Consider the following 22597-nt stretch of genomic DNA (forward strand, 5'->3'; position numbering starts at 1 on the left):
TGTGGTCCTTATTCTACATTAGTCTAAGTCAGTCCACCCTGTTTCAATAGCCTTTATTAGTTTTTAATCTCAAGGTATTCTGAACCCCTCTAACAAAATAACTTTAAAAAATTTAAAGTTTATAATTAGTCTCAAGTAAGCTTACATTAACACTGCAATGAAGTTACTGTAAAAAATCCCCTCTCTAACAACAAAAGAAACTTGATTTTAAACTTCATCTATGAATTTTTTTGTTATATTCTCAACCTATTTTAATTTGATCAGTTTTTGTTAGGGATGGGTAATTTCTGTTCTTTATAAACTGGTTCACTCATTTTGTTAATTCTACATGGGCTCGGAGAATCAGAACCCAGACTCTATCATCCATATCCTTTTTCTCCTTTTGCCACCACTTTCTCTCTGTTTTGCGGGAGGATCGTGGGGATTCCAATCAGACCGAATCATTTATTATAAAAGTAAAACAAAAACAGAAAATGCTGGAAAATCCCAGCAGATCTGACAGTATCTGTAGGGAGAGAATCGAGCCAACGTTTCAAGTCTGGAAGACCCTTCATCAGAGCTCCTATGAAGTGTCACCTCGACTCAAAATGTTGGCTCTATTCTCAAATCGTTTTATCGTTAAGTTTCTTGTTCTTAGTTTCCAAAAGACAGGTAAGAAATCTGTCTGGTGCCCACTCGAGCTCTGATTTGTCACTGGCCATGCTTGGGTAAGATTATAACCATTAGAATCCACTCTTAGAGGTCCACTTTTCAGTCCAGTGCTACTTGGAGTGTACCGTCACTTCACCGACTACCGGGTCACAAGACCTTCACAGTTCTTATCACAAATTTATGATAAAATAATGTAAACATGCCTGAAAACGCTTCACTTCTTAGCTACCTACCACTGTTTATTGATTAGTCAGCCCCCTTTTTTACAGATTCCAGGATCTCAGCTGCTGAACACCAGCCGGTCCCGCAATAATCTCATAGAATCTCGACAGTGCAGAAGGAGGCCATTCGGCCCATCAAGTTTGCACCAACCACAGTCCCACCAACCCTATCCCCATAATCCCATTCATTTACCCTAGCTAGTCCCCCTGACACTAAGGGGCAATTTAGCATGGCCAATCCATCTAACCTGCACTTCTTTGGACTGTGGGAGGAAACCGGAGCACCTGGAGGAAACCTACACAGACACGGGGAGAATGTGCAAACTCCACACAGACTGTGACCCAAGCTGGGAATCGAACCCGGGTTCCTTGCGCTGTGAGGCAGCAGTGCTAACCACTGTGCCACGTGCCACCCCAGTTTAATTCTAACTCATTCTGAGTAAATATTCTCACCAGGTCCTCTGTTGGGGCCCTGCTGAGCAGCTTTAATGGTCCGTGATTGCAGAAGCTGAGCAGTCACAGGAATGTGGTCAAGATAGTCCAGTCCCATAATGCCTCACATTCAATCTGCAGTCCTTCAATTATAACAGAATATGTGGCTGTATGTAGCTGCCTCGGCCGTGGTCAACCCCAACACTGCCTTCCTGAACTGCTACAATGCCTGAGGTGTAAGTACACCCACAGTGCTGTTAGGGAGGGATTTCCAGCTACACATTCCAGACTTTCACTAGACTGTAGGTGGATATCAGATTGATATATTCCATTCAACCACACCCAAGATGAGTTATTCCAATTCCTTTATTGTCCAGGACAATATATTCACAATATCTTTAAAACAGAAATTAAACATTCCCATTTGATTTCAGGTATTAACATATTCTGTTAGTTTGTTCTTTATTGTCAATGTCAGGCTGGGGTTGTTCCCTTGGAGCAAAGGAGGTTGAGGGGAGATTTGATAGAGGTGGACAAGATTCTGACAGGTTTAGATAAGGTGGACAAAGAAAAGCTGTTCCCATTAGCTGATGGGACAAGGATGAGGGGGACACAGATTTATGGTTTTGGGTCAGAGATGCAGGGGGGTCACCCTTCGACCCTCCCCATTGACCAACTGTGAGAATGAACAAAATGCAGTCCTGGGTGTAATTGAGAGCAGAAACAATAACAGCAGAATCCAACCTCTGAAATCACTCGTGAACTCGCTGGTGTCTCAACAGGTGGGATGACTGAGCGAATCCCTTCCCACACTGAGGGCAGGTGAATGGCCTCTCCCCAGTATGAATGTGCTCATGTGCCCGCAGGTTGGATGAACAAGCGAATCCCTTCCCACACTGAGAGCAGATGAATGGCCTCTCCCCAGTGTGAACTCGCTGGTGTATCCGCAGGTCAGATGACCGAGTGAATCCCTTCCCACACTGAGAGCAGGTGAATGGCTTCTCCCCAGTGTGAACTCGCTGGTGCCTCCGCAGGCTGGATAAATGACTGAATCCCTCCCCACACTGAAAACACGTGAACAGCCTCTCCCCAGTGTGAACTCGCTGGTGTGTCAGCAGGTTGAATGACTGAATGAATCCCTTCCCACACTGAGAACACATGAACGGTCTCTCCCCAGTGTGAACTCGCTGGTGTCTCTGCAGGTTGAATGACTGAGTGAATCCCTCCCCACACTGAGAGCACATGAATGGTCTCTCCCCAGTGTGGTTGCGCCGATGAGCTTCCAGCTCATTTGGGTATCTGTATCTCTTCCCACAGTCTGCACATTTCCATGGTTTCTCCATGGTGCAGGTGTCCTTGCCTCTCTCTTGTGTGGACAATCCGTTGAAGCCTCGTCCACACACAGAACACGGGTACAGTCTCTCGCTGCTGTGAATGATGTGATATTTATTCAGGCTGTGTAACTGGTTAAAGCTCTTTAGTCAGTGCGCTGGAACACTCTCACTCGAGTGTGGCAGTGTGTTGGTGCTTTTCCAGTCACACTGATGTTTGAAATCTTTTCAAATCAACAGACCGGACAATCATTTCTCCTTCGAGATTCAAAGTCCGATGATATTGAGCTCCCAAGGAATATGACTCTGTCAGATCTGACATGACGTTTGAGATTTCGGGCTGTGTCTCTTTCAATGTCCTGTGAAATTAGTTTACAAAAGTCATCAGTGTCAGTACAGGATAGAAAGTCAGAACAGGATTCTATTTAAAAATGAAAGTGGATGGGCACTTGAAGGAAATAAACTTTCAGGAGAATGGGGATATAGAGTGGGAATGGGACTGGAATGTTATACAGAGAGTCAGCATGGACTCGAGTTACCAAATGTATTCCTTCTGTGCTGTAATGACTTTATGACTGGAAATGTATAACATCGCTACAGCATTATATTACAATGCAAGAAATAATAATAAATACAGAAACATAAATAATTTATCTAATCTGGGTACCATATAATAACACTAGACATATCTCTGTCCTATATTAATTTACTGTCCCCTTAAATATCAGCCATCTCCTGCCCTTTAATTGTGAACATTAGGAAAGAGACCATCCTTTTAGACAGAAAGAAGATTAACGTTTCAGGGTGGGCAGAATGAATTACAGGGAATAAAAATGTATCAGATTTTGTTGGTTAATATAAGCTCAGAAGTGGAAGGGAAATGATCTCCAGTGGAAGAGAAACAGTTCCTGAACATTGTAAGACTAAGCTGGTCACTCAGCAGTGAATAGAGTTGTGAAGTGGTAAAAACCTCATCAAGACATAGCTTGTGGAAATAATAGTTAAAATACACCCATTATTAGAGGCAGAGGAAGGTAGACAATGGCAGAGAGCTGATCAGGGAGGGCAGAGGTGAAACAGAGAAATGGATGGTCGTTTAAAAATTCATAAAAAGCATGGTTAGCAAGTTTGCAGACGATACTAAATTAGGAGGAATCGCTGATAGTGAAGAAGGTTATCAAAAATTACAGGGGGATCTTGATCAGTTGTTTGGTTAGGAAAGTGGGCCAATGATTGGCAAATGGATTTCAGTACAGATAATACAGAGTACAGAGGCACAACCTCAGGCTATAGGGACGATCCTTGAAAACAGAGATAAGGAGGAATTTCTTCAGCCAGAGAGTGGTGAATTTGTGGAACTCTTTGCCGCAGAAGGCTGTGGAGGCCAGGTCATTGACTGTCTTTAAGACAGAGATATATAGGTTCTTGATTAATAAGGAGATCTGGGGTTATGGGAAAAAGGCAGGAAAATGGGGATGAGAAAAATATCAGCCATGATTGAAGGGCGGAGCAAACTCGATGGGCCGAGTGGCCTATTTCTGCTCCTATCTCTTATGGTCTTAAGTGTGAGTGTTGCATTTTGGAAAGTCAAACCAGGGTAGGACTTGTACAGTGAATGGTAAGGCACTGGGGAGTGTTGAGGAACAGAGGAACACAGGAATACAAGTACATAGTTCATTGAAAGTGGCGGCACAGGTAAACAGAGTGGTGAAGAAGGCATTTAGCACACTGGCCTTCATCAGTCAGGGCACTGAGTATAGGAGTTGGGACATTATGTTATAGTTGTATAAGTCATTGGTGAGGCTGCACTTGGAGTACTGTGTACAGTTTTTGTAACCCTGTTACAGGAAAGACATTGATAAACTGGAAAGAGTGCAAAGAAGATTTATGAGGATGTTGCCGGGACTAATGGGCCTGAATGATCGTGTGAGGTTGGATAGGCTAGGGCTTTATTCCTTTGAATGTAGGAGAATGTGGGGTGACTATATTGAGGTGTATTAAATCATGAGGGGCATAGATAGGATGAACCCACATTGTCTTTTTGCCAGGGTAAGAGAATTGAAAACTAGAGGGCATGGGTTTAAGATGAGAGGGGAAAGATTAAAAGGAACCTGAGGGGCAACTTCTTCATGCAAAGGGTGGTGTGTACATGGAATGAGCTGCCAGAGAAAATGGTTGAGGCAGGTTCAAACAGCAGGTTTAAACATTTTTAAAAGCATTTGGATAATTACATGAATTGGAAAGGATTATAAGACCATAAGACCATAAGACATAGGAGCGGAAGTAAGGCCATTCGGCCCATCGAGTCCACTCCACCATTCAATCATGGTTGATTTCAACTCCATTTACCCGCTCTCTCCCCATAGCCCTTAATTCCTCGAGAAATCAAGAATTTATCAATTTCTGTCTTGAAGACGCTCAACGTCTCGGCCTCCACAGCCCTCTGTGGCAATGAATTCCACAGACCCACCACTCTCTGGCTGAAGAAATTTCTCCTCATCTCTGTTCTAAAGTGACTCCCTTTTATTCTAAGGCTGTGCCCCCGCGTCCTAGTCTCCCCTGTTAATGGAAACAACTTCCCTACGTCCATCCTATCTAAGCCGTTCATTATCTTGTAAGTTTCTATCAGATCTCCCCTCAACCTCCTAAACTCCAATGAATATAATCCCACGATCCTCAGACGTTCATCGTATGTCAGGCCTACCATTCCTGGGATCATCCGTGTGAATCTCCGCTGGACCCGCTCCAGTGCCAGTATGTCCTTCCTGAGGTGTGGGGCCCAAAATTGCTCACAGTACTCCAAATGGGGCCTAACCAGTGCTTTATAAAGCCTCAGAAGTACATCCCTGCTTTTGTATTCCAAGCCTCTTGAGATAAATGACAACATTACATTAGAGGGATATGAGCCAAACATGGACAACTGGGACTAGCTGGGAGGGCACCATGGTTGGCATGGATCAGTTGGGCCCAAGGGCCAGTTTCCGTGCTATATTGCTCTATGACTCTATGTGTTGGCTGCATCAGCATCTATTGCCCATAACTCATTGCCCTTGAACTGAGTGGTTTGCATTGCTGGGGGATGTGGTAATTTCCTTCTTTAAAGGACATTATTAAATTGGATGGATTTTTACAACAATTGTCATCAATGGACTTCTAAGTCTAGATTTTTACTGAATTCAAATTTCAACATCTGCCGTTGTGGGATTCGAACCCAGGGTTCACAGTGCATTGACCTGGATCCCTGTATTACTAATCCAATAACACTATCACTGCACCATTGCCTCCCCATCCATGGTAAAGGAGTCACAATAGCCCGAGATCCATGGAATCAGAGCATGCTCTAAATTTAAATTAATGCTCACTAACACTCACCTCAAAACAATTTCACTGTTTTCACATTTTAAAATCTGCAGCAGCTGAAAAGATCTCAGAGAGATTGATGTCCGGGAAAAATTTTGCAATCTTCAAATCTTCTCCCTGTAAATGAGGAAAGTTATAGGTGTAATTCAAGGTTAGAAATTCAAGACAGACAAACATTTCTTTTGGTCTGAGTTTGCTGTGTGTAAATCTTTCCCTTCTAATCCCCTGTAAAAGGAGTTTCCAAAATCCATCAGCATCTGTCCAGGATAGAGATTCAAAACATTCACTCCTCCTTTAACCTGGCACAGAATTACTTCAGCTGGGACAAAATTGCAGTGGAGGCAGTTCAGAGAAGATCCAGTTGGTTGATTCCTGAAATGAGGAGTTTTATCTTTCAGGTTGAGCAGCTTGGGCCTCTACTCTTTGGAGTTCAGAAGACTGAGAAGTAATCTTAATGAAACATCTGGGAATTTAAGGGCGGAACAGTGGTTAGCACTGCTGCCTCACAGCACCAGGGTCCCAGGTTCAATTCCGGCCTTGGGTCACTGTCTGTATGGAGTTTGCACATTCTCCCCATGTCTGCGTGGGTTTCCTCCGGGTGCTCTGGTTTCCTCCCACAGTTCAAAGATGTGTGGGTTAGGTGGATTGGCTATGCTAAATTGACCCTAGTGTCAGGGGGATTAGCAGGGTAAATGCATGGGGTTGTGGGGCTGGGGCCTGGGTGGGATTGTGGTCGGTACAGACCTGATGGGCCAAATGGCCTCATTCTGCACTGTAGGGATTCTATGATTCATATGATATAAGGTGCTTGACAAGGTAGATGCTGAGAGGATGTTTCCTCTGGTGTGGAAATCAAGTAAAAATAAAGGATCTCAAATTTAAGATGAAGAGAGATCTTTTCTCTCAGCGGGTTGTTGATCTTTGGAACTCTGTCTTCACCAGTGAGTATTGGAGGCAGGTCATTGAATATATTCAAAGCTGAGGTTTTGATCCACAAGAAAGCCAAGGGTATGGACGGGGTGGGGGTAGCAAAGTAGACATGATCTTATTGAATGATGCAGCAGGCTCGATGGGCCCAATGACTGGCTCCTGTTCTTGGATAGCTGCGCATGCGCCCTGCTACCTATTGTCCCTCTGAAGATCGAGGTTCTGAACCAACCCCTGAAACCACGCCCATTATGACCCGTCACAGACAGCAGCGCATGCGCCCTCCGTCTCCGCTGAAACAAGATGGCGGCCGATAACCGGGGCCTGTTCCAGGGATAAAAGCCTGGGAGCTGTAAACTCGGGACCTGCAGGGTCTATTCGGGCCGTGCGGCCTACAGCGGGTGTTTCGAAGCCATACCTCCCTCCCTATCCCGACTCCCGGCTCCATTTCTCCCACAGCCCAACCGACTCACCCGCAGAAAAATGTGCCAACTCCCGCACTCGCAAGACTCCGAGCAAAGTGACATTGCGCACGCTCCAGATATAGCACTGCGCCTGCGCAATAGGCTCCTGTGGAATGAATAGGACACTGTCACACCCGCAGGGGCAGCTGGGAATTAACGGCGTCATTGTCAAAGACGATAATAGAAAATTATCTTGTGCAATTAAGATCAAATAATTTAAAAAAATGTATTCCTCGGAATTTGTGCACTGCCATTCTCCATTTCTAAAATTGATTTAAACCAGTGCTCTCCTGTGGGAATACCCCGAGTTTTAAAAACTTTTCCCACTGGTTTCTTCCCCTCTCTGCTCTCCTGAAGGTGCTCATACTGGTTGGGTAAATCCCACAGAGACTGGTTTCTTTCACTTTCTTTCCCCTGATGCTGAATATTCTGTTTTATGGAATGATACATCACAGATGGAAACCATTTTGCTCATCCTGCCCAATCGGGCTGTCTTTAAGATCTATCCAATTAATCCCACAGCCTTGCTGGCAGAGTGAGAACAATATCTATATACTGCAGCAGTGCAGGAGGTGAATGGAAAATGTTTTCCAGTTGCACACCTCTCAGACACACTCACCCCTAGAAAGATAAATTGGCCTGTGTACTAAGAACAAAGAAAATTACAGTACAGGAACAGGCCCTTTGGCCCTCCAAGCCTGCACCGACCATGCTGCCCGATTTAAGTAAAACCCCCTACCCTTCTGGGAACCATATCACTCTATTCCCATCGTATTCATGTACTTGTCAAGACGCCCCTTAAAAGTCACTACCGTACCTGCTTCCACTACCTCCCCCGAGTTCCAGGCACCCACCACTCCCCGCTGTGAATGCTGCGATGTATTTTCAGGCTGTGTAACTGGTTAAAGCTCTTTCCACACTCAGTGCACTGGAACACTCTCACTCGGGTGTGTGTCTCGGTGCTTTTCCAGTCACACTGAAATTTAAAATCTCCTGAAGCAGACTGAACAGAGAAACATTTCCATTCTGGATTCAAAGGTCGATAATATTCAGGTCCCGACGAATTGAGGACTCTGTCAGATATTGATGTGACGTTTGGTTTGAGATTTCTGTCTGTAAATCCTCACCTTCTAATATCCTGTAAAAGGAATTTACAAAAGTCATCAATGTCAGTACAAGATAGAAATTCAGAACAGACAGTTCAAGTTTCTATGGAACATTCTTTCCTCTCTCATTCCCCAAAAGCTGTAAATCTCCATCCCACACACTCTCTCTCCATTCTCACTCTGCTGTATCTAATATTCACCCTCCCAATTCTCCTAAAGATGCTAATTGAGGCTGATTGACAGATCCATGCTCACTGCTTCCTGTCCTGGACACAGGGAGCTGAAAATCTCCATGCAGGCTGCCAGACAGATGTCTATAATACTGGATAAAAGTGTAATATACAGGACATTATTTGAATAGTGACAGAGCAGGGATTTGAGGAAGATTTATACTTGGGTAGGGAGAGCACATGATCTGGAACTCGCTGCCTAAAAGGATGGTGGAACAGAAGATGAATGGGAAATACATCTCATGATATAGTGGGATCTGGAAAGCAGAATTTATTTCCCTTTCCAAAAGAGAAAATGCTGGAAAATCTCTGCAGGTCTGGCAGCATCTGTGAGGAGAGAAAAGAGCTGACATTGAGGCCGGATGACCCTTTGTCAAAGCTATTTCCCTTTCTTTCCTTCTCTGCCACCGCTCTGCCTCATCAATAAGACATTGGGACTCAGAGGGTTGATGCAGTTTGATGGACAAGTTGTCTCCATTCTGAACAATGGGGAACAAGCTCCTCCCACTCAATGACAACATTGCCCCCTAAAAGGATGACGGCTGCGCATGCGCCTTCTTGCATATTGCCCCCAATAAAGATGGCGGCCGTGAGCGCGGCCCGAACATGAGGAGCTGCGGTACCGCTCGGTACAAACTGGGTCCGTTGGAGGTCCCTCTACGGAGGGATCTCCCCCAATTACGTCGGGGACCTGGGGTGGAGGGTGATGCATGCAGCAGTTCCGCACAACCGTAGGATTCACTGGTTCACGGGCTCCGAAGACTGCCCTTTCTGCGGCCTTGTGGAGTCCATGGACTATGTCTATGTTGAGTGTCTTAGGCTGCACTCCCTTTATGTTTTCCTAAAGAGCCTTTTGTTGATGTTTTGTCTGCATTTCAGTCCCACGCTCCTGATCTACGGACACCTGGTGCGGAGAGGGGAGGGTCGGGATGGCGACCTCCTTGTGAACCTGCTCCTGGGCCTGGCGAAACGCGCCATTTACTGGTCCAGGCTGCGGGCGATCGAGGGGGCCGTCCATCCTGACTGTCTTCCCCTCTACCGCAGCTACGTTCACGGCCAGGTGTCCCTGGAGAGGGAGCATGCGGTGTCCACGGGCGAGGTTGACGCTTTCCGCGCCCGCTGGGCACCGCAGGGGTTGGGGTGCATTATTGACCCTAATAATCACATTTTAATTTGATGTTTTTAAGTTTCCTTTGTACTTTGATTTCTGTTCGGGCTGTTCCCCCTCCTTTTTGGGGAGCTGCCCCTTTTACTTTGTCCTGAATTAATCTGAGTTTGTTTACTTGGTTTGGTTTGACCTAAAAAGAGGACAAACTGGGTCCGTGAAGCTCTTTACCGAGGTTCACGGCTGACACAACCTGCTTACGCAGCGTTTCCGTCCACCCGCGAGATCCCTCGCCCCCTCCGTACCGTCAATCACCGCTAACCTATCTCCGAGCCGAAAAAACAGCCCCGTCTCCGTCGCCATTACCCACACTGCGCATGCCCCAGTCAGAGCGGGCCCCGCCCCTCATTCACTGTGATTGGTTGGAGGACCAGCCTCTCCCACTCGGACCTCCAACCGCGCCCCTTGTCTCCCCATTGGTCCACGCTGCCGTCAATCAGCCGGGCATTGTGACGGTGACTTGCTGCTTGTCCAATAATAAGTGACAGAGTCTCAGTGTTACAATGACACACACAGGCTCCAATACAATCAGAGTGGGGATGGAGCACAGAGACAACACAGCAAAGCACTGACTTACTCTCAGTGTAACAATGACACACACAGGCTCCAATACAATCAGAGTGGAGATGGAGCACAGAGACAACACAGCAAAGCACTGACTTCAAAACAGAAAATGCTGCAAAACCTCAGCAAGTCTGACAGCAACTGTGGAGAGAGATTCCATGAAGTGGAGATGCCGGCGTTCGACTGGGGTAGGCCCAGTAAGAAGTCTCACAACACCAGGTTAAAGTCCAACAGGTTTATTTGGTAGCACAAGCCATAAGCTTTCGGAGCGCTGCCCCTTCATCAGATGAGTGGGAGTTCTGTTCACAAACAGGGCATATAAAGACACAAACCCAATTTACAAAATAATGGTTGGAATGCAAGTCTTTACAGGTAATCAAGTCTTAATGGTACAGACAATGTGAGTGGAGAGAGCATTAAGCACAGGTTAGAGATGTGTATTGCCTCCAGCCAGGACAGAAAGTGAGATTTTGCAAGTCCAGGCAGGTTGTGGGGGTTACAGATAGTGTGACATGAACCCAAGATCCTGGTTGAGGCCGTCCTCATGTGTGCGGAACTTAGCTATCAGTCCCTGCTCAGCGACTCTGCGTTGTTGTGTGTCATGAAGGCCGTCTTGGAGAACGCTTACCCGAAGATCAGAGGCCGAATTCTATGAATGCCTGTGACTGTTGAAGTGTTCCCCAACAGGAAGAGAACACTCTTGCCTGGTGATTGTCGAGCGCTGTTCATTCATCCGTGGTCGTCTCGTCTGCATAGTCTCCCCAATGTACCATGCCTCGGGACATCCTTTCCTGCAACGTATCAGGCAGACAACGTTGGCTGAGTTGCAAGTGTATGTACCGTGTACCTGGTGGATGGTGTTCTCACGTGAGATGATGGCAGCCGTGTTGATGATCCGGCACGTCTTGCAGAGGTTGCTGTGGCAGGGTTGTGTGGTGTCGTGGTCACTGTTCTCCTGAAGGCTGGGGAGTTTGTGAGACTTACAAAGAGATTCTAGCCAACATTTCGAGTCTGAATGACCCTTCGTCATGGATTGGCTTAGTTTACTTACTCTGGATTTAACAAACATAGTGTTTATTCCAAATATAAGTCAGGCTGCAGTGTGTCAGTGAACACAGTATTGGATCCAATGTAATGATAGGGCAGACAGTATAGAATCCCTACAGTGCAGAAGGAGGTCACTGAGCCTATACCAACAACGATCTCACCCCCAGCCCTATCCCCGTCACCCATGTAGTTATCCTGCTAATCCCCGACACTAAGGGCCAATTTAGCATGGCCAATCAATCTAATCTGCACATTTTTGGAGTGTGGGAGTAAATAAGAGCACCCGGAGGAAACCCACACAGATACAGGGAGAATGTGCAGACTCCACACAGTCAGCTGAGGCACGAATTGAACCCGGGTTCCTGGCGCTGTGAGGCAGCAATGCTAACCACTGTGCTGCCAGGCTGCCTGTGTTTTAAGAAATCTCATTAAAATCTGGAACTCAGATGGGGATATGGGTTGGTGTTAGGTGGGAATCAGATTTACAGAATTTCAGAATGGATTCCTGTAATATCAGCAATCCAATTGCTATATGTTGGTAAGACTGAGGGAAGTATTTAAAGTGGAGACCATCGGTGTGTTTAAAGGTCGTGATGGAATTTATGAACTGAGAAAATATGTGAGAGCAAAGAAATCAATCTAGAAAATTGTAGTCACTTCACGTTGTTCCAGGAGAAGTGGCATCTGGTTGTGGAGATGTCAGGTTTTACACAGCACATGGTCATTCTGAATGGAGAATCTCTGAGTTGTACAATTCACATCATTCAGGGGCCAGATTGTCTGCTCAGAAAGAGGAAGGTTTCTGTGACACCAATGAAAAGCAACACACGGACTCACAGACACCCTCACACACAGAGTCTCACACCCTGCAAATTTTCTCCTGTCACTTTATTGTTTTTAGTCTTTTTGAAATAAATCCTGAATGAACTATAAAATCATACATAAGTACTTGTTGAGATTCCCCTGAAAGACATCTATACTGTTCATTTCACTCCCTGTAGTTGTGATTTCCATATTCTCGCCACTCTTTGTGTAGAGAAATTTATCCTGGATTTCCTATTGGGTTTCTTAGTGACTGTTTTATATTGATTGTCTCCAGTTTCCCAGTAACTTCATTGCAGTGTTAATCTAAGCCTACTTGTGACGAATAAATAAAAACTTTACTTTTTGCTCTTCCCCTCAAGAGGAAACACTATTTCTGTATCTAAACCCTTTATAATTTTGAGGACCTCTGCTCAGGTTACCCCTCAGCCTTCATTTCTCAAGAAAGAAGAACTAGCCTGTCAATCCTTTCCTGATAAAAAAACCACACACGTTTTGAAAATCATTTATGGGATGTGGGCATTGCTGGCTTGGCCAGCATTTATGGCTAATCCCTGATTGCCCTTGAGAAGGTGGTGGTGAGCTGCCTTCTACATTAAAATCTCATCATTAAAATCTTCTCCACCCTTTCCAGTGCCTGGATATTTTTTTAATAATACGGTGACCAGAATGGTATGCAGTAGTCAGGAAGATTCTTGATTAAAGAGTCACAGATTTTCCAAAAGTGGTTTGAGCTTATCCATGGTTTTAAATTAGATTATTAGGAAGCAACAATTTAAAAATGATGCATAATAAACAGGGGAAAAAAAAACAAGACCTATGGCAGGTGAGTAACTGAGGCCCCAGCACTGATCCTGCGTTACCCAAATAGTCACTGCCTGCCAGTTGGAAAAAGACCCGTTTAATCCTACTCTTTGTCTCCTGTCTGCCAATCAGTTTTCTCCCCATCTCAGTACAACAGCCCCAATCCCATGTGCTTTACTTTTTGTGAAGAAGTTGCCGAGTTGGCGGACGAGGGGAATCGGGTTCACGTTATCTATCTCAGGGCATAATCATCAACAACTTGTATTTACACAGAGTGTTGTGGGGCTGGAGGAGGTTACTGAGATACTGAGGAACTTTTTAAAATTCATTTTTACGGAATGTAGGCGTCACTTGCTGGGCCAGCATTTCTTTCCCATCCCTAACTGCCCTCCATTTCAGAGGGCATTTGAGAGTCAACCACATTGCTGGTCTGGAGTCACATGTAGGCCTGACCAAGGAAGGACGGCAGGTTTCCTTTTCTAAAGGGCGTTACTGAATCAAATGGGTTTTTACGACAATTGATTAAAGGTTGAGGTTTGTCATTAGACTTTTAATTGAAGATTTTAATTGAATACAAATTTCACCATCGACTGTGGTGGGATTCGAACCTGGGTCCCCAGAGCCTTACCCTGAGTCCAGTGATAATTCCACTGTGCCGCTGCCTCCCCTATTCATCCAATTGTTATTGTTTATCTCAGGGCGCAGAAACAACAGAATCCAACTTTGCCGGTCACACATGAAGTCGTCTATGTTTCAGCAGGCTGTAATACTGATTAAATCCCTTCCCACACATGGAGCAGTTGAAAGGTTTTGCCCCAGTGTGAACTCGCTGGTGTCTCTGCAGGCGGGATGGATCAGTGAATCCCTTCCCACACAGGGAGCAGGTGAACGGTTCTGTCGCAGTGTGAGCTCGCTGGTGTTTCAGCATATAGGATGAATCAGTGAATCCCTTCCCACACACAGAGCAGGTGAACGGCTTCTCCCCGGTGTGAATGCGTTGGTGTCTCAGCAGGCCAGACGACTGAGCGAATCCCTTTCCACACACAGAGCACAGGAACGGCCTCTCCCCGGTGTGAATGCGTTTGTGTTTCAGCAGATCATCACTTCTTTTAAAGGTCTTATTGCATTCTGAGCATTGAAAAGGTCTCTTATCAGAGTGAATGTGTTGGTGTTGATTGCAGGAGGAAAACTGAGCAAATCTTTTGCCGCAAATGGAGCAGGAGAACGGCTTCTCCCCTGTGTGAATGCGGCGGTGTCTCCAGAGGCTGGATGACTCCGTGAAAGCCTTCCCACACACAGAGCAGCTGAATGCCTTCTCCCCGGTGTGAATAGGCCGGTGACTTAGCAGATGCTGCAAACAAGTAAATGCTTTCCCACAAACAGGGCAAACGTATGGCCTCTCCCCAGTGTGAGTGCCCTGGTGTCTCAGCAGACTAATCCTTCTTTTGAAGGTCTTCTCACATTTAAAGCATTTAAAATGTCTCTTCTGAAAATGAATCTGTTGGTGAACGGTGCAGTGGGAGGACTGAGTGAATCTCTTCCCACACTGAGAGCAGCTGAATGGCCTGTCCTTGGTGTGAACTTGTTGGTGCTCAGTGAGATGCACTGAGTCGCTGAATGACTCCCCACAGTGAGAGCAGCTGAACGGTCTCTCGTGTGTGTGAAGGAGCTGGTGCTCTGCAAGGCGGGAGGACTGGCTGAACCTCTTCCCGCAGTGGGAGCAGCTGAACGGTCTCTCGTCAGTGTGAAGGAGCTGGTGTTGGGCCTGTTCCTCAGAAGTTTCAATGCTTTGCCCAGAGTCAGAGCTTTGAAGAGGCTTCTGAATAATGTGATCGAGTTGGTGAGCCAGCAGGTTGGACGAACACATGAATTTCTTCCCACACACGGAGCAGGTGAATGAACTCTCACTATTGCGAGTTCGCTGTCGTGTCAGCATGTTTTCCAGCTGATCAATCCCTTCCCACAGGAGGAGCAAGGAAACAGATTCTCACCAGTTTCCAACTGAGATGGTCAATTAAATCCCTTCAGATGTACAAATCTTCAAATCCCAATGAATTGATTGACTCTGTCTGACGTGAGATTTGATTGTCCAGACTGCAAATCCTCCTCTTCTATTTCCTGCAAAATAAGTTTACAAAGAATTACGTGGCTGGCACGGTGGCACAGTGGTTAGTCCTCCTGCCTCACAGCGCCAGGGACCTGGGTTCGATTCCGGCCTTGGTTACCTGTCTGTGTGGAGTTTACACAGTAAGGAGTCTAACAACACCAGGTTAAAGTCCAACAGGTTTATTTGGTCGCAAAAGCCACCAGCTTTCGGAGCGCTGCTGTGTGGAGTTTGCACATTCTCTACTTGTCTGCGTGGGTTTCCTCCGGGTGCTCCAGTTTTCTCCCACAGTCCAAAGATATTCAGGTTAGGTGGATTTCATGCTAAATTATCCATTTTTCCCCAGGGTGTGTAGGTTAGGGAGATTAGTGGGGTAAATAAGTTGGGTTATGTTGTTGGGGCCTTGGTGGGATGCTCTGTCAGAGAGTTGACTTGATGGGCCAAATAGCCTCCTTCCGAACTGTGGAATTCTATGAATATATCTATCCTGGACTGACAGTGGTGACTTTTGTAAACTCCCTTTACAGGATATTGGAAAGGAGGATTTACAGCAAGAAAACACAAACCAAACATCACGTTGAGATCTGACAGTCACTCGGATCATTAGGAGCTGATTGTTATTGTCTTTGAACAGGGAAGGAGAATTGTTTGTTCTGTCTGTGACAATACACAAACAGGCCATTCGGTTTATTGAGTCTGTACTGGAGTTTATACTCCACATGAGTCTCCTCTCATTCTGATCACCACATCTCAGCTTTTCAGTTGAAATTTCCAATCCCTTTTCTCCCATAGGCTCGTATATTTTCCTTTTGAAAGCATCTAAAGTATTTGTGTCAACCACTTCGAGTCGCAGTGAGTTCCATATTCTAACAACTGTCTGAAGAAAGAAACATCTTCTATTTTCCTGTTTGATTTATTTGTTGTCTGTTCATGGTTCCCAGTAATGGAAAAACCAACAAGTGAAAACATTCCATTCACATCTACCTACTTATCCCATTCAGAAAGCCCATATCAGAAGAGACAACATTTTCTCTTGGTTTGAGTTTGTTGTGTGTAAATCCTCCCTTTCTCACCCCCTTAACAAAAAATATCCAAAATTCATCACGATAGAAAATCCAGGTACAAGTAATTCAGAAAGCTATTATTTGTTATGAGGGGAATGGAGTGAAAGCAGTGAAGTTATGTTTCAGTTGCACACGGTGAGTCTGTATCTGGAGCAATGTCTACATTTCGATTTCCTTAGTTAAGGAAAAATATAAGTGCATTAGAAGAAGTTCATAGTAGGTTTAGTCGACTAACACCTGGAATAGGTGGATTGTCTGATGAGGAGCAGTGAGACAGTCTCTGCTCAAGTTTAGCTTCTGCTCGAGTTTAAAAGAGTAAGAGGCAACTTAATTTAAACCTTTCACATCCTGAAAGGTCTTGGATGCAGAGATTCATAGAGTCATAGAGGTTTACAGCGTGGAAACAGGCCCTTCAGTCCAACTTGTCCATGCCGCCCCTTTTTTTAACCCCGAAGCTAGTCCCAATTGCCCGCATTTGGCCCATATCCCTCTATACCCATCATACCCATGTAACTGTCAAAACGCTTTTCAAAAGACAAAATTGTACCCGCCTCTACTACTACCTCTGGCAGTTTGCTCAAGACACTCACCACCCTCTGTATGAAAATATTGCCCCTCTCGACTCTTTTTATCTCTCCCCTTAAACCTATGACCTCTAGTTTTAGACTCCCCTACCTTTGGGAAAAGATATTGACTATCTATCTATCTACCTCATTATTTTATAGACTGCTATAAGATCACCCCTATGCCTCCTGCGCTCCAGAAAAAAAAGTCCCAGTCTATCCAGTCTCGCCTTATAACCACCAAGTCCCTGTAGCATCCTCGTAAATCTTTTCTGCACTCTTTCTTGTTTAATACCATGCGTTCTGTAATAGGTTGACCAGAACTGCACACAGTATTCCAAGTGTGGCCTTACCAATGTCTTGTACAACTTCAACAAGACGTCCCAACTCCTGTATTCAATGTTCTGACCAATGAAACCAAGCATGCCGAATGCCTTCTTCACCACTCTGTCCACCTGTGACTCCACTTTCAAGGAGCTATGAATCTGTTCTCCTAGATCTCTTTGTTCTATAACTCCCCAATGCCCTACCATTAACTGAGTAAGTCCTGCCCTGGTTTGATCTACCAAAACGCATCACTTCGCATTTATCTAAATTAAACTCCATCTGGCATTCGTCAGCCCACTGGCCCAATTGATCAAGATTCCATTGCAATCAGAGATAATTTTCTTCACTGTCCACTATGCCACAATCCTGGTGTCTGCAAACGTACTAACCATGCCTCCTAAATTCTCATCCACATCATTCATATAAATGATAAATAACAGTGGACGCAACACCAATCCCTGAGGCACACCACTGGTCACAGGCCTCCAGTTTGAAAAACAATCCTCTACAACCATCCTGTCTTCTGTCATGAAGGGGCAGTGCTCTGAAAGCTTGTGGCTTGTGCTACCAAATAAACCTGTTGGACTTTAACCTGGTGTTGTGAGACTTTTTCTGTCATCAAGCCAATTTTGTACCGATTTGCTACCTCACCCTGGATCCTGTGAGATTTAACCTTATGCAACAATTTACCATGTGGTATCTTGTCAAAGGCCTTGCTAAAGGTCATGTAGAGAACATCAACTGCACTGCCCTCATCTACCTTCTTGGTTACCCATTCAAAAAACTCAATCAAATTTGTGAGATATGATTTTCCACTCCAAAGCCATGTTGTCTCTAAATGCCACTCACATGACTGTCTCTAATCAGTCCTTGTGTCTCTAAATGCCTGTAGATTCTGTCTCTCAAAATACCTTCTAAAAACTTGCTTGAACTGTTGGTTACTCTTATGGGAGAATCTTGGGGTCACTATTTAAAAAACAGTGCTGCCCATAGAGAGAGATGAGATGTTCTTCTCTCAGTGGGTTGTGACTCCGTTCCTCAAAAGTGGAAGTAGAGCCTGATTTCAATTAGATATATCTCTTGGGGCTAAAGGGATATTATGGGGTGGGGGGTGGGATTACGGTATTGAATTCGAGGATCAGCCATGACTATAATGAATGGCAGGGAATGCTCAAAGAGCTGAATGGTCTACTTCCGCTTCTATGTAAACATGAGGAGCCTGGGGCTGAAGTGTAATGAAAAGGCTATAAGACATAGGAGCAGAATTGGGCCACTCGGCCCATTGAGTCTGCTCCACCATTCAATCATGGCTGATTCTCCTATCTTTTTCCCATAACCCCTGATCTGCTTATTAATCAACAACCTATCTATCTCTGTCTTAAAGACACTCAATGACCTGGCCTCCACAGCCTTCTGCAACAAAGGGTTCCACAGATTGACCACTCTCTGGCTGAAGAAATTCCTCCTCATCTGTTTTAAAGGATCATCCCCTTAGTCTGAGGTTGTGCCCGCTGGTTCTAGTTTTTCCTACCAGTGGAAACATCCTCTCCACGTCCACTCTGTCCAGGCCTCGCCGTATCCTGTAAGTTTCAATAATTTCCTCCTCAACCTTCTAAACTCCAACGAGTACAAAAGCCGTGTAACCGCTTCATGTAAGTACTCAGGGATGCAACCCCTCACACTGAATATGTACATGACCCATTAACTTCTCTCGGCTGCAAACGTCAGGTGCAGCCTGGGAGTGGGTGAAGCTGTTTGAAAATCTATTGTTCATTGTTGGTATGCATTTGGACCCGGTGGGTGCATTAGGACCCGGTGGGAGCAGAAACACAAAGACCCGCCCACTCACGGTTGCGTCACCAAGCCACCAACGCGTGCGCTCTGCTCTCCGCTGGATCAAGATGGCGGCCGTTAACCTGAGCTTCGTCTCGGGAAAAAGACCTGAAGCTGCAAACACGGGACCTACGGGCTCATATTCGAGGTTTGAGGCCTTCAGCAGATACTTAGACACCCTCTCCGTCCATCCGCCGGTTCCATTGCTCCCTCTATGTTTCTGCATCCTTACCGGCTGCTGATGAGACAGAGGAACTTCTCTCCAGTTGCTGTCACCCGCACTGCGAACGCCGTTGCTTACTGCGCATGTGCATCTCTCCCATGCAAAGAATAGAGAACTCTTCCTATTGGTCCGGGCCCTCATTCAGTGCGATTGGTTGGAGGACCAGCCGCTCCGGGGCTCGGTCCTCCAGTCCCGCCCCTCATTCACTCCGATTGGTTGGGGGACCAGCCCCGCCCCCTCTTCCTATTGGTCCGGAGCTGCCGTCAATCAATCCCCGGGCATTGTGATGTGGAGCATGCGCTGTGTCATTGCTGTCCTTGGCGCTTGTTTGTCCCGGAGAAGCGGAGTCAGCGTTAGGCGGTGGCTGGGAGGATTTGGAAACACTTTGTGGATCCGCAAACCCTTCAGAATCATTGTCAGCTCCCTGGTTTGCAGCTGCGGGGCTTCTCCCTCCCTCCCTCCCGGGAACAGGCCCAGGTTAACGGCCCCATCCTGGCTCAGCCACTGGAGGATGGTTCACATCAGAGGATGGGGGAGGGGGACAATAAATAAGATATTTTTGGCCTCAAATCAATGAGGACTCTGATCTCTGGGAAGGAAGGAAACCCTGGGAGGTGGGCGGGGAGGATTCACAAACACCCGCTGGAGGCCCCAACACCCCCAATAAGACCCATTGGTTTTATTGTCAGTCTGCAGACAGGAGCTGGAGAACTGAACCCAGACAGAGGAGAGGGAGGGAGAAAACTGGGAGTGGAGGAAAGAAATGGTGAGATGGGTTTGGATTTCAGCCCAGGGAGGAGGGAGAGTGTGTGGGATGGGGATTTACAGATTTGGGGGAACAAGAGAGAAAAAAATGTTCCAGAAAAACTATAATTATCTGTTTTGATTTGTTTTCCTATGATGACAGTGGTTTTGTAAACTTCTTTTGCAGAATATTTGAAGTGGAAGTTTTACAGACATGAAACTCAAATCAAAATTCTTACTAGTATTTCACAGTTGCTCAATTTATCAGCATATGAACACCGTCAACCTTTGAATGTGGGAGGAAAAATGTTTCTCTGTTCTTTCTGGGAAAAGATTTCAAACATCAGTGTGATTGGAAAAGCACCGAGACACATGCACACACCGGAGTGAGCGCGTTCCAGTGAACTGACTGTGGAAAGAGCTTTAACCAGTTACACAGCTTGAAAAAATATCACCCCACTCAAAGTGAGGTGAAACTGTACATGTTCTGTGTACAGATGAATCTTGAACTGATTGTCCAACCCGGAGAGACACAAGGATACTGGCGCCATGGAGAAAAGATGGAAATGTGGGGACTGTGGGAAGGGATTCCGTTGCCCGTCTGACCTGGAAACTCATCAACGGGTTCACACTGGGGAGAGACCATTCACCTGTTCCACGTGTGGGCAGGGATTTAGCAAGTCATCCACACTGCAGTCACACCTGCGAGTTCACACTGGAGAGAGGCCATTCATCTGCTCTGTGTGTGGGAAAGGATTCACTCAGTCAACCAACTTGCTGACACACCATCGAGTTCACACCAGGGAGAGACCATTTACTTGCTCCAAGTGTGGGAAGGGATTCACTCAGTCATCCAACCTGCTAATACACCAGCGAGTTCACACTGGAGAGAAGTCATTCACCTGCTTTGAGTGTGGGAAGAGATTCACACAGTCATCCAACCTGCTGATACACCAGCGAATTCACACTGGAGAGACACCGTTCACCTGCTCTGCATGTGGGAAGGGATTCAGCAGATTATCTATCCTGCAGGAGCACCAGCGCATTCACACCAGGGAGAGGCCATTCACCTGCTCTGTTTGTGGGCAGAGATTTACTTGGTCCTCCCTCCTGCTGAGACACAGGCGAGTTCACAAGTGATTGCATGAGTTGGATTCTGTTGTTGTTCCTGCTGCTAATCGCATCCAGGACTGAAACATGTTTATTCATACAGGATGTTGATGGGAGGTGTGTGTCTGTAATTGTTTTGAGTGAATTGAAATTATGAGTTGAACCATCGAATCCCTATGGTGCAGAAGGAGGCCTTTCGGCCCATCAAATCTGCACTGACTCTTTGGTAAAGGAATCTGTTATTGTTCGTGTTGTTTCCAAGTTACCCATTAGTCATGTAGATTTTATACTGGGAAATGACGTAGTTCACAGTATAGTCTTTAGAAACAGAGAAAATAGAAAGAGGAGTAGGCCATTCGGCCCATCGAGCCTGCTCCACTATTCATTTCGATCATAGCTGATCATCAATTTCAATATCCTGATCCCGCCTTCCCCCCCATATCCCTTGCTCCCTTTAGCCCCAAGAGCTATATCTAATTTCTTCTTGAAATCACACAATGTTTTGGCCTCAACTACTTTCTATGGTAATGAATTCCACAGATTCACCACCCTCTGGGTGAAGATGTTTCTCTTCACCTCAGTCCAGTTCTGGACTCCCCCACCATCCGGAACATTCTTCCTGAATCTACCCTGTCTAATCCTGTTAGAATTTTATATGTTTCTATGAGATCCCCTTTCACTTTTCTAAACCCCAATGAATATCATCCTAACCGACTTAATCTCTCCTCATATGACAGACCTGCCATCCCAGGAATCAGCCTGATAAACCACAACCAGGAACAGTTACCATTGTTCAGAAGTTATCCATGAGTAAAAACTCCTCAACGATTTGTATTCCAGTTAAAGAATTGATTCAAATAAAAATGCTGATGTATCCACCCCAGTAATAGACAAAAGACTTAAGGCCTCATAGTGACTTTGAAGGGTTGTTAACACTAAACATTGAATTAAATGTGCTTGTCAGTGCTGAGATAATATAGGATATAACAACAGGAGTTCAATCAAATCAACTGTTCACAGTTGATCATTTAAAACCTCAAAATGATGTGGTTTGTAAATTGTGCAGAAGATTCAATCTATTCATAAAATAAAGATCAAAAATGAAGAAGTTGTTGATATCCCTCTAAAAGAGTTAATAAAATTCATTCTGAATGGCATGAGGAAAAACTGAAGGATTACAGAATGTTGGAATTGTGGGAAGGGATTCAAAGCCCCATTTCAACTGGAAATTCACCGACACATCCACACTGGGAAAAGACCTTTTACCTGCTTTGAATGTGGGAAGAGATTCACTCAGTCATCACACCTGCAGACACACAAGCGAGTTCATATTGGGGTGAGGCCATTCACCTGCACTGAGTGTGGGAAGGGATTCAAAGATTCATCTACCCTGTGGACACACCAGCGAGTTCACACCAGGGAGAGACCATTCACCTGCGCTGAATGTGAGAAAGGATTCATTCAGTTATCCAAGATTTCCACGGTTTCTCCATAGTGTTGCTGTC

General features: G+C 45.6%; 3 protein-coding genes across 5 annotated transcripts; 1 reads left to right on the forward strand and 2 right to left on the reverse strand.

The window, feature by feature from the left end:
- Positions 1 to 1658: 1658 nt before the first annotated feature.
- LOC144480837 (uncharacterized) lies at positions 1659 to 7492 on the reverse strand. Its single transcript, XM_078200458.1, has 3 exons — positions 7396 to 7492; positions 6008 to 6112; positions 1659 to 2994 (listed from the first exon to the last, which is right to left on the reverse strand). The coding sequence occupies exon 3, from the start codon at positions 2645 to 2647 to the stop codon at positions 2057 to 2059; it is 591 nt and encodes a 196-aa protein (XP_078056584.1). The 5' UTR covers positions 2648 to 2994; positions 6008 to 6112; positions 7396 to 7492; the 3' UTR covers positions 1659 to 2056.
- A 3565-nt stretch (positions 7493 to 11057) lies between these two features.
- On the reverse strand, positions 11058 to 19437 carry LOC144480773 (uncharacterized). Of its 3 annotated transcripts, none has more exons than XM_078200354.1 (2): positions 19149 to 19317; positions 11058 to 15242 (listed from the first exon to the last, which is right to left on the reverse strand). In XM_078200354.1, the coding sequence occupies exon 2, from the start codon at positions 15058 to 15060 to the stop codon at positions 13855 to 13857; it is 1206 nt and encodes a 401-aa protein (XP_078056480.1). In that variant the 5' UTR covers positions 15061 to 15242; positions 19149 to 19317; the 3' UTR covers positions 11058 to 13854. The 3 variants fall into 3 exon arrangements, with proteins under 3 accessions (XP_078056480.1, XP_078056479.1, XP_078056481.1); XM_078200353.1 differs by having other exon boundaries at positions 12972 to 15242; positions 19032 to 19307; XM_078200355.1 differs by having other exon boundaries at positions 13649 to 15242; positions 19248 to 19437.
- Positions 19438 to 20531: 1094 nt separating this feature from the next.
- LOC144480901 (uncharacterized) lies at positions 20532 to 22190 on the forward strand. Its single transcript, XM_078200529.1, has one exon. The coding sequence runs from the start codon at positions 20532 to 20534 to the stop codon at positions 21120 to 21122; it is 591 nt and encodes a 196-aa protein (XP_078056655.1). The 3' UTR covers positions 21123 to 22190.
- Positions 22191 to 22597: the final 407 nt, after the last annotated feature.

The sequence above is a fragment of the Mustelus asterias genome, chromosome 30, assembly GCF_964213995.1.
Source record: "Mustelus asterias chromosome 30, sMusAst1.hap1.1, whole genome shotgun sequence".
Lineage (NCBI taxonomy): Eukaryota > Metazoa > Chordata > Chondrichthyes > Carcharhiniformes > Triakidae > Mustelus > Mustelus asterias.